Genomic DNA, 16,857 nt, shown 5'->3' with positions numbered 1-16,857 from the left:
TTTCAGAACATTGGTAATACTGATTGTTCACTGAGGTGGTTTCCTGTATATTTCTATAAAATATAAATTGTACTTATATCTGTCAACACCATTTGAAGGATTCCTGCCCCCAAAGATGAACATCCTTGAGATGGGTTGACTGACACTTGTTTTGTTCTGCCTAAAAATAGCGCTGAGTGTAGGAAGGGAAGTGACTTATTTAGAGCATTAGACTACAATCCAAATAGGCTTTCAGGGCTGGCCCCATGGCTTGGCAGTTAAGTGCGCGCGCTCCGCTGCTGGCAGCCCGGGTTCAGATCCCGGGCACGCACCAACGCACCGCTTCTCCGGCCATGCTGAGGCCGCGTCCCACATACAGCAACTGGAAGGATGTGCAGCTATGACATACAGCTATCTACTGGGGCTTTGGGGGAAAAAATAAATTAATTAATTAAAAAAAAACAAATAGGCTTTCAGACCTGCCCTATATTTGTAGTGTAGATTTCTCTACCTTTAATAGTCCTCAATAAATACTTATTGATAACAATAACTATAAAATGATAGAATGTCTTATATTGGAGAGGGTGACAGGCTAGCATTTTTTTGGATAATCAAAGACCTAGGTCAAAACTTAGCTTATCCTCTGTCTTGTTAGTAAAAGAACACACCCTTCAGCTAACACCCAAACGCTGAAGGTCTTTGGTACCCAGATTAAACGGGAGCCCCATTTTCCTTTAAAAGGGAAAGAAAGCTCTGCCTTAGAATCCTGGGCAGATGCTTAGCACCCTGCCACACTATTTGGGCGACTGGGAACCCAGCTGGCCCCCTGGTTGGTAATTCCTCAACGCTCTGGTATGTCCTAACGTTGCCAAATAACTGGAAAGATTTGGAGAACAGGAAATAAGCTGCTTAGGAGATAAGGCAGGCAGCTACGAATTGTAGACAAGAGAGGAAATGAGAATTCTAACCCAGGGAAACAGCGTTAGCAGTTTGACTTTATTTTGAAGCCAAGAATCACTGGAGAGATTTCTTTCTCTAATTTACCTACCTATTTAGTTATGCCGGTTAGAAGTCACAGCAAAGTCTGTGAACAGGGACTCCCTTTCTCTTTACTGCTGCATCTCAACTGGTCAAGAATTACAAAAAGATGAAATTGAGTCTGGAAACTTTTTGTTTATCCAACAACTACTACTGTGTGGTCATAAGACCAAGAAATCTTTAACATTATAAAATATGTTTTGTCTCTGCTCTTTTGTGTTTGTGTCATGCTATGACTAGGCAGGCTGTTTTCATGAAGAAGAGAGGTTTGTTATTGATGTTAACTAAATATGCGGCCACACATGGCAGTGGATGTTAAAGGCAAAAAGTCAAAAGTACAGAAAATGTGACTAACCTTTCTTCTCTGAAATATGACACCTTGTCATCAAATACCATTTTATAATGGAGGTCACAGTAGATAATGTTCACCGTGTTAACGTAAGGAAATAATTTAAAAACTGATCAGTCATGAATATCGTGTTCTTATTTGTCATTTTCTTTCCTCTGGTAGCCATTCTGAGATCCGTTACTGATTGTGGGGTTAAATGATTGATGTGTCTTTAGGGACCAAATTGTAACCGTGGGCACGTTCGTGGGTTGCAGTGCTCAGCCCCTATCATCGTTGGATCTGAAAGTAGTTTATGAAGTTGGCTTTGGTTCACCATTTGGAAATTCTAAATCTTATGACACATTCAGTGTCATTTAAAGACTTTTGTCATTGGCTTGACTATTTTTAAAAATTAGATCAGTAATTTAAATAGAGAATTTTAGAAACTAGACTTGAAAAAATGAATCTGGATTTGTTGTCTGTATTGAGGCCTCTCGTGTGTATGTTCGCAACTCGATAATTGCGTAGAGAGCACTACCTTGTGTCTGTTTGGTGAACCAAACCCCACGGGGACAACAATGTCTTAATCTCTGTCCCCGGCACCTAACAGTTTATAATAGGCAGGCAGGCAGTATTGCTGTTGTTAAAATGCCTTTGGGAGTTGAAAATAACCTACTGGAAATAGTTTCCGATAACCTTTTATAGTTCAAAGATATAATTGAATAGGGATCATAACTTCTAATTAGGTATTCCTGTTTGGCACAGTACGTTCAAAATTACTGTGTGTCGGTATTCAGAGACAAGCATGCCCTTGTGCCTCTCCTCCTGCGGCACAGCTCAGCGGGGAGGCGTGCACGTAAACCCATAGTTAGAGTGGATGGCGTAAGTGCCGCACGTGCAGAGCTGGGACCAGAGTGAGGCAGGCAGTCTCGGCAGAGGGATGGAGCTCGATGGGGCTGCCGGGAGTTGAGGCGCCACCTCCAGGGAATTTGACTTTGGTATGGGAGCCATCAACTGGGTTAGATTTGTCTAGTGGTTGCCAGATCTCAAAACATTTGCCACTTCACAGCTCTCTTTGATTTTTGCGGAGTTTTAAAACAGAGCTACAGTATCCTTACATTTTAAGTGGGTAATAAGTTCCTCTTGGAAAATTTGAGGATTTTATTACGCATCTCGCAACGAGTGCTGATAGCGTCAAGTGTGGCAGACCAAGGCTGGCGGCCTCTCCTAGCTCTCCAGTGCCCTAAAAACAAACTTAACAACCTAAAATCAGGTGTGCCCATGGTACAACTTTGGGAGGGGACGGGGCTTCTGTGGTGGTCTGTGGTTTGGGCACAGATGGGCGTGAGGAGAGCTGTGGGCATTGCAGAGGTCCTTGGCAATTCGTCCTCGGCCTCCTTTGCTATTTTGGAATATAAGTTAGAATTTGGAGACAGTTTACACCGCTGTCACGTGTTTAGTTTATTAGGCACGAAGTCTTGGGAGGAGAAAGGGTTTCAAATCTTTCTTATGAATAGCAGGCATGCTCTTGTGGTTAATGACAGTCCTCGTTTGACTGACACACATCAGCATATGTCCAGGTATCTGTGGATGTTCTGACTCCCAGCTGGACTTTCAGCTTCCCGAGGGCAGGGCCCCATCTTCTCCAACTCCCTATTGGTCACGTAGGATCACACGACATGAACCTAGTAAGTATGAGCTAAACGTCTGACCAAACGAATTCATTCGTCGTGATCACCAGCATGTCGCCAGTCAGGCGACACTCGGGGAACATTCACCACAGCGAATGTGGGATGTTGGTTTTGTGGCTCATGGGCTCCCAGGACCACTTCATAGCCTCAGGCTCCTCGGGCGTTTACGTAATTCCACAAACCACCTACCGGAAGGTCCATCTTTTAGATGAAGGAGTGATAGTTGAGAAAGATGAAAATGATTTGTCCAGGTTCAGAATTTTTCAAGTTTAAGTTCTTACACTCACAAATTTTGAAGCTTATAATTTCTTCATATTTCCTCTGTAATAAATCCTAAACAACTTAGATATTTCAATTGTGTATTTTTTCCAAGTTAGCCATATTTAGATGCTGAACTATTCAGACATAAGATAGTCGAGAAAATTTCACTTCAGGAGGGAAATGAAGATGAGTAGTTCCTACCTTTTCCTCTTTCTTTACTAAATAAATAATACCCTGATTCAAATACATAATGGATTTTGGGAAGTTGCTTTCCCGCCACACAGGACTGTCAGATGACAGGTCCTTGCACTTGCTTGAGGCAGGGCTGGGTCCAGATGGTCTCTCTGTTTCAGTAGCGATGGGCATTTTCATACCGTGATATATCGTTTGCTCAGGTGTCTGCTGTTTGTCAGGAAGCCATGTCATGGGGGCCCTGGTTCCCTGTGACGCTGCCACGTGTGGGTGTGCCCTCTCCCCTCCGCTAATCCCCACATCCTCCCCCAGTTGTTTCCTTTGATCACGCATTCTGATTAGTTCTGAATTCTGCTCTCTTCGTAGACATACTCCTGGCCCCCTGGTTCATTCCCTGTGGTGAATCTCTCCTCGGTTGTTTTCCAGGTTGTGCTGGTGAGGTGGAATGAGCCATACCAGAAGCTGGCCACGTGTGACGCAGATGGAGGGATATTTGTGTGGATTCAGTACGAAGGGAGGTGGTCTGTGGAGCTGGTCAACGACCGAGGGGCTCAGGTGAGTGGGCCGGAACCTCTCCCAGTGAAGGACTGCTGGAGAGACAGTGCAGACCACCCCCTCCAGGGCAAATGAACACTTTCCAGAGATAGGTGGAGTCGAAACAAACAAAACTGGAATCCTGCTTTTCATTCCTCTTCAGTATATCACTTGATAAAAAGAGAAAGATCATATTTCCCTCTCTTCAACTCTGCTACTGTTGTGTGAACTCTCCAAGTTTTAAGCTTTAATTAAATCTGTGAAATCATTTTTTTACCATTCAGTGTTGTGATTACATGTTAAATTTGGATCCTCTGAAGTGCTTCTGGAATATCACTTTTTTGCTCCCTTTTAAAAGGTGTTTTCCCTGTGCTGTGATCTTCATAGTTCTCTCACAGGGAGCTCCACATGACTGTTTCACACAACCTACCCAGCAAGCTGAGTTTTTAACACTCTCTCCCATCAGGTTTCAATTAGCGTGGCCACCTGTTGTCATCCCTCAGCTCTTCCTTTCTGATACCAATTTGTCTTCGCTCTGAGGAAAACAGTTGCTCCAGGGACTCCCTGCTGAGCTGTGCTGTTTTTAAACTGCTCCACGGATTCTTCTGGCTCATGGTACTGCTCTAGCCCTTCCTCCCAGGTGACGGTGGGCTGCATGGGCTCCTCTTCTCATGCGTTTAAGGACATATGTCCCATCCCGGGGGGTTGACGGAGTTTTGGCTTCAAAACTGAGTCCTCAGGGGACCTCTGTTGATGAGAGATTTCTTAGACTGTTTTAACTCTCCAGGGCTGGTTTCCATGTGACTGCCTTTCTATACATTTCTAAGAAAATGGATTCTCACCCTCTTTTCTCCCATCTGTTTCTTCAATAAGTTATAAGCTCTCCAAATTTGAAAGATACAGACCAGTGAAGTGACAAAAATTACAAGGAATGAAGATGTTGTTACCTGCCGTCAAGTCAGCTCTGACTCCTGGTGACCCTATGAATGAGCGACGTCCACAGTGTCCCCTCCTCAACAGTCTTCCTCGGTTCCTGTAGACTTGTGCCTGTGGCTTCCTTTATGGAGTCAATTCATCTTCTATTTGATCTTCCTCTTTTCCTGCTGCCTTCTGCTTTTCCCAGCATTATTGTCTTTTGCAAAGAATCCTGCCTTCTCATGATATGCCCAAAGTAGGACAGCTTCAGTTTTATCACTTTTGCCTCCAGTGATAGTTCAGGCCTAATTTGCTCTAGGACCTACTTGTTCATCTTTCTGGCAGTCCACGGTATCCACAGAGCTCTCCTCCAACCCCATGTTTCAAATGAATCCGTTATTTTCCTGTCAGCCTTCTTCACTATCTGGCTTTCTCACCCATACATAGTAATTGGGAATATGAGGGTGTGGATAATCTTGGCCTTAGTCTCTAAGACACTTCCTTACGCTTGATGATCTTTCCTAATTCTTTCATTGCTGCCCTTCCCAGTCTCAGTCTTCTCATGATTTCTTGGCAGCGGTCTCCATCTAAATTGATGACTGAACCATCATTAGCAGTTACTGTTAGGCTGATCGTCTTTGTAAGACATCATCACAGCAGACAAACCTACTTCTGGTTAGAAACAGAACATTCTTTTTCTATGAGTTTATTTATTTGGTAGGGTAAATGTAGTAATTTTGATTGACTCTGAAAAGACCTTATTGGTTTCCTGTGTACCTCCATGGAGTGACAAAGGGAGAGGAAGAGCCTACTCCATGACTACTAACCAGCCTTCTGGAAACACAGCCGCAGATGTGGAAGTCTCCATGCCCCTGAGAAGTTCATGTCACCCAGAGGGTGGATGTTGTGGTCAAGAGCATGAACTCTGGAGTTGGACCGCACAAGCCAGGAATCTCACTCCATGGCTTCTTCTTTTTTTTTTTTTTTTTGTGAGGAAGATCAGCCCTGAGCTAACATCCATTGCCACTCCTCCTCTTTTTGCTGAGGAAGACTGGCCCTGGGCTAACATCCGTGCCCATCTTCCTCCACTTTATATGGAACGCCACCACAGCATGGCTTAACAAGCAGTGCGTCGGTACGCGCCCAGGATCCGAATCCAGGCCACCAGCAGCGGAGCGCATGTACTTAACCACTGCACCACCAGGCCGGCCCCTCATTCCGTGGCTTCTTACTAAGAGATCCTTAGCTTCTCTGTGCCTCCGCTTCCTCATCTGTAACATAGGAACTCCAATGGTACCTGCCTCTGCGGGTCACTAGGAGGATTAAATTAGATTAAATGTGCAAAGTGCACATGATAGTTGTCACCACGTATTGTTTTAGTGCCTGTAGTATTATGAGGTACTGCCACCTCCTATCCCCCGACCACAGAGGGTACCTGCCCTTAAGTTGTAGCCATAATGTCATTGCCAAAGACCAGTTTCAGGCTTTGAGGCAGCAACTTTTCATGGCTTTCTGTAAAGTGGAGACTCCTCTGAATTTGCCGATAAGGGTCTCTAAAATGCCGTAATTTCCCATCCACCAAAGTGTGAACTCTTTTCCCTAGAAAGGCCCAGGGACCCGGTGAAACGTGTCTTTAGACTTTGGGCAGCAAGAGGTCTTGCAAGCACATTACTCAGAGAAAGACGGTGAAGGGAGCTAGGACAGATGCCCACTCAGTGCTCGGCTTTTTTATGTATTATCTCCCGTCTCAACAGGAACCCTGTTCGAAAGATATCGTTATTCCCGGTTAATGGAAGAAAAAACCCAGGTCAGGAGGTTGAGTAACTTGCCCGAGGAAGTTCAGGGGTGGTAAAGCCAGAATCTGAACCTAGGTTTGAGTCCAAAACGCTCTGCCACACTGTCTTGTTCCCAGACAAGACAGTGTTTTCTCTTTTATCAGAAATGCATGTACTCGTAGTATATCCAGAAGAGCTCAGACTTCACTACTGTTAGAGGGCCCAGCCCCACAGCCAAGTGGAGCTGCCACCACACCATTTTCCCCTGACGCAGCCTCTCTGAGGAGGGAACCTTCTGTCATCTCCATGTAACAACTGTGTGGTCTCCACCACTGCCACATCCCTGAGCTTTTCACTGAGAGTTGGCACAAAAAAGCATGTTAGAAACCAGAAAGGGAAGATGAATTCAGACCTGGAGGTGAATGAGCTTACATGGACCATAGAACATTTGGAAGCACCTAGAATCTCACAAATGCCTGTGCCTGCCAGGTTCAACCAAAGTAATTGCTGTGTCTTGTGATCTGATCCAGATTTTTGTATAATTTTGCTCTTTGGAACTCTCATTCTGCAAACCTCAGGACCCACTGAGCAGTTGTCATCATTAAATGCTTGCATTTTGGGGAGATTTGTTTGCTTTTAATTGTGTTGGAGTCAGATCTTATTGAGTAAAAAAACATCACGTGCTGGTGATGATGAATCAGTGGTCCAAGGAGTGGGGGCTCTGTGCACTTGAAACAGTATCTGGTGGGAGGAGGGACAGTTTTGTGGCTTGGAGGAGGAGCATCTTTGAAATCTGCTCAGAGAAAAATAATACTTTTTAGAAGAAGTGAGAGTAATCCTTGTGATATAGCATGCCTTTCATTGTCACAAAGTAATCAAACATTTGACAAAAGCCAAGTGATGCTTTAACAGTTTCTTTTTCAGGAAATGATTATGGGTCTTTTATTTCCGGAATGGGTCTGGAACAGTGCGTCCATGGTTTACAGTCCTAGTCACCCAGGGCGGCTGTGCGGGCACAGGCGTTGGGCAGCCTGGTGAAAGGCTGCCTCGGGCAGCGGGCCGGCGTGCCGCTGCCCAGCTTAGGTTACCCATGTGAGTGCACGCGCTCAGTGCAGCAGAGCACTGCAGCCCTCCGCAGAGGAGGACAGCCAGAGGGGGCCTTCTGCTCATTTCCTTTACAACCTTGCGCGGTCAGTTCCCCTGTTTTTGTGTTTCCAATTGTGATATATTCTTATCCCTCTATGCTGACCTAGTTTAATAAACCCAAGTAGTTCCTGTAAACATCCCATATTATCATTTTTTGTGGCTGTAAGTTTGGTGGAGGCTCAGAGAAGCTTCTCTTCACTGGCTATACATTTTAGCTCTCTAGTAAGATGATTTTCCTTTTGGTACAAATCTTTTCCAAGATAAATGAATTAAAATACATGGAAATAAGTAGCATTATCTTTGCAAAATGAAAGCACTTTTAAATTTTATTGCAGAATTAATGTGTTGTCTCTAAAAAATGTTTTGAGTTCTTAAGAAAAACTAGATAGTGTCATTGGTTGAAACATAAGGTCAGTGCAACCAAAGTTCCGAGTTTACCTAAGCAGACCGCTCGTCTCAGTAACCTCAGACCCGCTGTGCAAAGCCGTCTCACAAACCCTGCCATTGTCATGACAGAGACACGCTGACCACTCGGCATAAACCCGTAATGCCTGCTGGGAAAACAGCAAAAAGTTCATGTCCTTTTGGTGTTTGTTCTTTCGTTTTATTGTTATCTGAAATGTGATATATCCAGTAATCTCACAGATTTTAAAGAAAGTTGAACATTTCCAAGTGTAAGCAACCTAAAACAATTTTATGAATGAAAAGTTGGACTATAGATAAGTAGAAATTACAAGGTCATGAAAGGTTATTAAAAGATGCCTAGGTAATTCAATGGGAAAAATAGTCTTTTATTGAGATATAATTGACATATTAATTAATTTCAGGTGTACCGCATAACGATTCGATATTTGTATATATTATGAAATGATCACCCACGCTAAATCTAGTTAACATCCAAGGAGTAGTCTTTTTGACAAATGGTGCTGAAACAACTGAATATCTGTATTAAAAAAAAAATAAAAAGAACCTTGATTCTTACCTCATACCCTGCATAAAAGTTAACTGTAAATGAATCATAGACAAAAATATAAAAGCCAAACGTCTTCTGGAAACTTTGGGTTTGCAACCTTGGGTGAGGTAAAGATTCCTTGGATTAGACACAAAAAGTATGAACCATAAAAGAAAAAAATTGATATTGGACTTGTTCAAAATTTAAAACTTTTCCTCTTTGAAAGATACCATTAAGAAAATGAAAAGGCAAGCCACAGAGTGGGGGAAATTATTTGCAGCACACATATCTGGTAAAGGATTGTATCTAGAATTTTTACAACACAATACAAAGGTCGAAAATTCATATATATCTATTCATTTATATATACACATACACACATATATATTATGTGTGTGTGTATATATATATATGAATAGGTGAATATGAATAGATATATGAGTAGATATATATGGCAAGGGATTTGAACAGACATATCCCAAAAGATGATGTGCAAATGATCGATAAGCACATGAAATGGTGCTCAACGTATTAGTCATTGGGGAAATGCAAATTAAAAGCACAATGTCGTACTGCTATATACCTGCTAGAATAGCTAAAGTAAAAAAGACCGACAACACCAAGTGTTGGTGAGGTGTGGCCCTACTATACCTCATATGCTGCTGCTGGGAGTATAAAATGGCATAACCACTCTGGAAGAGAGTTTGGTAATTTCTTATGCAGTTAAACATACGGTTACCGTGTGACCCAGCAATTAATTCTGCTCCTAAGCATTTACTCAAGAGAAATGAAACCCTGTGTCTACAAAAAGTCTTGCACATGAATCTTCATAGCACTTTTATAATAGCCAAATACTGGAAGCAACTCAAATGCCCCGAAATTGGGTGGACAAATACATAGTGCTCTATGTATACAATGGAATATTACTCATGTATAAAAAGGAATGAACTGCTGCATCCAAGAATTCGGAATACTCTCAAAACCATTATACTGAGTAAAAGCAGCCATACACAAAAATGAACATACTATGTAGTTCCATTCTTGCAAAATTCTTGAATAACCAACTAGCGACAGAAATTAGACCACTGGTTGCCTCAGACCAAGGGTGATGGTAGGGGTTGACTGCCAAGGGCAACTTTATTTTATTGTATGTAAATTATACCTCAATAAAGTTGGTTTTTAAAGGATAATAAACTAGCAACAACTACTTGCCAACAATTTTGAAAACTTACATGATATGGACAAATTCCTAAAAAAGAAATAATTTAATAGAACTGACTCAAGAAGAAATAAAAAACTTGAAAGCTGGACTGGTACTAAAACTGTTAAATAAATTGAAGCAATGGTTAAAAATCTTCACACAAAAAAATACAGAGCCAGACGGTCTTACAGGCATGTTGTACCAAACTTTCAAGCAACAGGTCATCCCAGTTTATGCAGATTTCTTCCAGGCAGTGGAAAAAGAGGGACCACTCTCCAACTCATTCTGAGAGGTCAACATAAAACCCTGATAAATCCAGGCAAAGACATTCCAAAAGAGGAAATCACAAGTTTGTTTCATTCATAAATACAGATATAGAAATTCATTAGCAAATCAACTTCAACTCTGTGTATAAAATACAGTACTTCACCTCTAGGTTGGGCTTCTTCTAGGTGTGCAAGGATAGTAAAATATTGGGAAATCTATAGAAGTAATTCACTGCAATCATAGATTAAAAGAGAAAAAATATGTGATCATTTGAATAAATGCATTTGATAAAACTCACCACCCAAGTATAAGTAATGTTTTCCAGTTAAGTTTTATTTCATTTTGATTGAGGGAATGTTGCTAACAAGACTGAGACAGGTGTGTAATCAGAACCTGAGACCTTTACTGTTTTGATAAGTGACTAGGAGACACTGATGGAGGATCTGCTGCTCACCGTCAGTGGGAGGCTGTAGAACAGTGGCTAAAAGCAAGGACTCTGGAGCCACACAGCCTAGATCATTGGCTCTGCCGCTCACCTGCTGTGTGTGACCCAGGATAAGTTACTTGTCCCCTGTGTCTGTTTCCCCTGTAAAGTGGGCATGATGATACCTCCCCCAGGCGAGGCTTAATGAATTAACGTGTGCAAGGCACTTAGCACCACGCTGACACATGCTTTTCAAATAACGTCTTTTATATTATATATTATTGTTATAATACATACATATTTTATAATATATATTTTTTATATATATTATATTGTTTTCTTTAAGGCCATCTTGATCTTAGCCAAAGTTAAGTACATTACCAGGTCTTAGCTAAGTTGGTGACTATATCTAGTCTTTGATAAAAGTGCTTTCCCTTTCAGATTACAGATTGACTCCTTTTGTCTGTGTGTGTCTCAAAGGTGAGTGACTTCACGTGGAGCCACGATGGAACTCAAGCACTTATTTCATATCGAGATGGGTTTGTCCTGGTTGGTTCTGTCAGTGGACAAAGACATTGGTCATCTGAGATCAACTTGGAAAGTCAGATCACATGTGGCATATGGACGCCTGATGACCAGCAGGTAAAGCCTCTTGAATGTGCATGTGCAGTGTTAAAGCCACGTGGGCTGAGGAGGAAGTGAGTTCCATACTGTCACAGAGACGGGGGTCAGGGGAAGGGGAGCTGCTCAAAAGCCTCTGAAAGAATCAGAAAGGAAAAGAACAGTGAACATGTCCGGGTAAAAATCAAAACAAAAATTTTAAATGACCCATAGATTGGAGAAATGATATTTCCCAGCAATATGGTAAACATTGAATTAACATTTTAATTATAGAAAATATTCATACAAATTTACTTTCAAATCTGCATAAATAGCCAATTGATAAATGGATAATGGTCATAAATAATTCACAAAAGAAATTCAACTAGTCAGTAATCATAGGGTGGAAAAGTATACATTCTTAGGGAAAAAATGCACAGTAGCATAGTGAGGGTGTATTTTCACTTATTAGCAAAAAATAGCAGTAAAATGATACAGATGATTTACTGATTATTGATAAGAGTTCAGTCAAATAAGCGTTCTCCTTCATTGCTGGTGATAATGTGTATTAGACCTTTGGCGAAGCAATTTGGCAGTGTATGTCAAAAGTCTTAGAAATTATCATCCACTTTAACCTGGTAATGTACTTGAGGAATTTATCTAAAAGAAACAGAAGAAAATAAAAGTTGTAGTCATTAAAGCATTATTTATGATAGTAAAAATTTGGCAACAGCCTACTTGTCTAAAAATAGGAGAATGGTTAAGTAAACTGTGGTATAACCACTTAAAGGATTATATAGTCATTCGGTAAATTATAGATGGTGGTTACGAAGATGATGGAATAATCTGGCAGAGCTCTTATGGTATAACATTGAGAAAAAAAATTAGGATAAGAAATGGCATTTGTGGTGTGATTACCACATCATAAAACACCCAAAAGAAACCCGTCCACATAGTAAAAAGAACTGGAAGGAAATGAATCAAAATACCACGAGTAGGTTGTTATTTTATGGTGTTGAGCCTCTGGGTCATTTTCTAAAACCTAATTTCAAAACTTTCTTTAATGTGTCTGTTTTACTTTCATAATAAAATAATATGTAATAACCTAATAAAATCATATATCAGTAATTCATGTTTTAAATATAAGGGTTGACTAGTTAAAACCTTTGTAAATGTAAAGCTAGTGTTTTTCAAGTACAGCAGAATCTGTAGAATGCCAGAACACTTTATACCAGAGATTTCAGGTTAATACTGGTAAAAGCAAGTAGTATAATACAAAACTCTTTTATTTTTGAACCTTTTTTTTTACTGAATTGCTTTCTTCTTAGTCACTGTTTCACGTTTCCATTTTTTTCAAGTATAAATGGCCAATATTTTTTCTTTCTTCTCAAAATTAGTATTATGAGAATTACAAAAAGATATTCTCAACTCCAAGTTTCTTCCCTCCACCTCCCCCAAAGGCTTCTAATTATCCCGTAGCATATGTGTGTGTCTATATGAAAGATTTGGATTTATTTATGAGAATGTTTTATTTTTGTAGGTTTTTACTGCCCCTAGAGCCTGCTCAGAGAAGTGTGCTGCGGCCCCATAAGTGACCTTGCACTAGCATTTAACCTCCCCCTGCGTCAGTTTCCTCCTCTGTGACAAGGGGTGTGAATTATTTCCTGCCTGATTCCCAGGGCTTTTGTGATGATCAAATGAGGGAACAGATGTGAAAGCACTTAAAAACACGTAAGTGGAAGTCTGGGCTTCACATTCTTCCCTTGCCTGGAGTGATGGAACCCGTAGGCTCATGTCACTGGCCCCCTGATGAGCTTTGCCAGCCAGTGTCCCCAGCAGACAGCACACCTGGAGTGTGACAGGCTCGGGACCCAGAGATGCTAGGGACACAGTGAGTAAAATGCAGCGCCTGCCTGAGTTGCTTGGGGCCGGTGGAGGAGACAGACCCACAAGCATCCTGTACTGTATCCCGGCAGAGTTGCCGAGGTAGCAGACAGCATGGCGTCGTGGGCACAATGGAGCGGAGATGGGCTGCAGCTTCGAAGCCGGCCTGGGGATCTTGGACTCGGCTCCTTAGACCTGTTGGCAGGACGGAGAGCGGCTTTGGCAGGTGGTTGGGCTCCTGGCCCATGGCCTCCCTCCCGATGACTGCTTTTACTGGTTCTGTCTTTAGGGCTAATGGGTAGGATTTTGTTCAAGGAAAGTGCTCCACTGCCTTTAAAAAAAGGTTGCAGACCAGTGAAGCAGTGAGAGTCCTTGGAAGAATTTAACACAGAGAAGAGACGTGTGGGAGACTCAGTTGGTCACGTTTCAACTGAGGCGTGGAAAAATAACATCGCTTCCTGCATCTCTGTCCCTCTTTCCTGTCTCTTGCTTGGTTTGAAAATTATTAACGAGAAAAGAGTATGAAGACAACCTAATGTTTGTAATGCAGTGTCCCAAGCTCTTAACGTTGGGAGTCAGTGTTTGAAGCGGCACCTCCTCCATCTCGGGGTGTGGACTGCAGGAGGCCGGCTGTATCTCTTCCCGGCTCCCGAGAACCTCCTACCCTTAATGTACAGTAAAACAGCCTCCCCACCTCTTGAGATAGTTCTGATCATGATGGGGTTTTAGGCTGCTTCCTGTGAACTTTTAAAAATATAAGCAGTGAGTTTGAAGTCTAGCTATTTTTCTATTTGTCATATATTTTCTTCATTCTAGAGTGGTGATTTATATACCCCTTGGGGGATTATAAAGTAGTTTGAGTATCAGGTGGAAATTGGGAACCATTTCCCTGGAAAAATGTGCACGTATACATACATAGTTATATATATCACTTTGCAGAGAATTTTGGGAGCTCATAGGATTCTGTCCATAGAGTCTGCTCCTTCAAATCCTGATCTAGATATGTTTGGTGTAATCTTCCCCAACTTTCCGTTATGCATGTATTCAAATGTTACAGAAAAGTTGAAAGAATAAACCCTCCTTAAATTCAGCAGCTGACATTTTACCATATTTGTGTGCTCTCTCTTCCTCTTTCCCTGCCTCCCTCCCTCCCTCTCTCTTCACACATGCACACATTTTTGGTAGTCTTGTTTTTGAAAGTAAGTTGTACACATCATGGCACATCACTCCTAGATATTTCAAGATCCGTGTCCTAAGAATAAGGTCATTCTCTCCTACATTGTCTCACCTAGGAAATGAGCAATGGTGTTATCTGGTATCCAGGCTATCTTCGTATTTCCCTGATTGTTACAGGAATGTGTTTTATAGACTTTTTTTTTTCTTTTTTTGATATTTGGAACCAAGATCCAGTTTAGTTCATGTATAGAAGTTGGTTGTTATATCTTTAGTCTAGAACAGTTTCATTTTTTTTTTTTTATGACCTTGCCTTTCTGATGAGCTTGGTGTGGTTGCCTTGTAGAATGTTCCCCATTCTGGATCTGTCGGATTGTTTACTCATAGTATCATTTAACTTCTTCCACTAGCTCCTGTGTTTCTTATGCACTGGAAGTTAGGTCTAGATTAGAGTTGGATTAAACCATTTTGGTAAGAATGCTTTATAGGCGACATCATATTATTCTTACTGAACCACGTTAAAAGGTATATGATGTCATGTTATCCCACTATGAGAGTTGCTGAGTTTGATGGAAACTTTGTAAAAACAAAATTGTTTTTCATAGCATGTTTTTAATTTCATCTACACCTATAGCTAATTTTATCAAGTGATGTGTTTCATTTCAGGCTGAAATTTGTCTCCCATTAAATTGCATTAAGGGAATGTGATCCTACCTGGAGTTTGCAGAGTTGGTGAGGACTCTGACTTGGTCTGCTCGGGCTGCCATAATAGAATTCTACTTAATTCTTAAATAAGTAGAGGGGGCTTAAACAACAGACATTTATTACTCCCAGTTCTGGAGGCTGGAAGTTCAAGGTCAGGTGTTGGCAGGTTTGGTTTCTCTTGAGGCCATCTTCTTGCTGTCCTCACATCACCTTTTCTCTGTGCTCTCATCCTGGGTGTCTCTTCCCCTTCATATGAGGACACAAGTCCTATTGGATTACAGCCATACCCTTATGTTCTTACTTAACCTTTATTACCTCTCTACAGGCCCTGTCTCCAAATATAGTCACATTACGGGTTACGGCTTTAACACATGAATTTTAAGGGGGCACAAACATTAAGTCCATAATAGACTCATAAAAAGTACTTTGTAGGGGTTGGCCTGGTAGCGTAGTGGTTAAGTTCAGTGCAATCTGCTTTGGCGGCCCAGGTTTCTGGGTTAGGATCCTTGGTGCAGACCTACACCACTCATCAAGCTATGCTGTGGCGGTGACCCACATACAAAATAGGGGAAAATTGGCACAGATCTTAGCTCAGGGCCAGTCTTCCTCGAGTGGAAAAGAGGAGGGTTGGCAACAGGTGTTAGCTCAGGGCCGATCTTCTTCACCAAAAAAATTGTTTTAAATATTTTGAAGAATAGAAAATTCACTGAAGAGACAATGATATAAACTTGGCTTGATAAACTTGGCATGTGTTTATAAATAGAACAATATTTGTAAGGCTTGGGAGACAAAACAAATTATATAAAATTGTGTAAATAGAAAATGTCAAAGAAAAAATATAAATATGGCTGGAAAAAAATGTCTGTGGATCCAAAGTTGATCAAAGGTAATGCAGCCATGAGGCTTTTGTGATTACTAGTGAAGGGGAGGAAGACCATCCTCTACCCGCTCTGAGTCCTTTCTGGCTGGGCTACAAATTAAATTGACATGAGACCAAATAGCAGGAGAAAATCAAATAAAGCTTTATAACGTGTACATCGGAGAGGCCCGGGAAAACTGAGTGTCTCTCCAAATGACAGCGATTTTTACCTTAAATAGCATATTCAGGTAACCAAAGGAGGATGTTGGGGGTGGGGGGAGTCAGTTGTGGGAGATTACCAGAAAAGCACAGTAAACAAGAGTAAGGTTAATATGCAGATTTAAGCCCTCACCTTCTGCACTGATAAGAGTTTCTAGAGATAAGGTCATCCCCCCTTCTTCCTGGTTCAGAGAGGGAGATACCTTTGCAAATGGAGATTTCCCTTGTAAAGGTAAATGTCTCTTACAAAGGATAACTTCAACTTTTACTTGGAATGGGCTTAGCAAGGACCCTCCCAGTCTATCCATACCCAGAGTTAAATTCTTTTAGGCAGTTAATGGGGGTGGGGGACAAAGTTCCTTTCAGAGAAAATAATCAAGACAAAGACACATATTTTGAAGTGACCAATTCTGATCCCCTGCACTAGGAAATGCCCAGCATCACAGCACCATGTGTAGGAAGAGAATGCTTAGTTCCTTCTATGTTCTCCGGAGGTGTGGGAGAATACCGGGCCTCTTGATAGAGGAAAGCACGTTGAGACATATACGTTCACAAATATCCATCCAGCAAGCTTTGAGTGAGCACGACATCAGTTCACTTTGAGAGCCTTTCCACTGGAAAAGGCTGTTGAGAACTTGAGATGCATTTCCATCAGGAAAGGTGGAGGTGCTGGCACATGCTCTGGTGTGTCTGGGCGTGAGCGCGGCTCTCCTA

At 41.7% G+C, this 16,857-nt stretch overlaps 1 protein-coding gene across 1 annotated transcript in view; it reads left to right on the top strand.

Moving 5' to 3' along the window:
- TULP4 (TUB like protein 4) overlaps positions 1-16,857 on the top strand; it is a 227,455-nt gene that overhangs the window by 146,086 nt on the left and 64,512 nt on the right. The window contains 2 exon segments of the mRNA XM_058534065.1: positions 3,916-4,044; positions 11,184-11,345. Coding sequence (XP_058390048.1) covers positions 3,916-4,044; positions 11,184-11,345 — 291 coding nt within the window.

Source organism: Diceros bicornis, chromosome 39 (assembly GCF_020826845.1).
Source record: "Diceros bicornis minor isolate mBicDic1 chromosome 39, mDicBic1.mat.cur, whole genome shotgun sequence".
NCBI lineage: Eukaryota > Metazoa > Chordata > Mammalia > Perissodactyla > Rhinocerotidae > Diceros > Diceros bicornis.
This window is presented reverse-complemented; position numbering and strand designations above follow the sequence as displayed.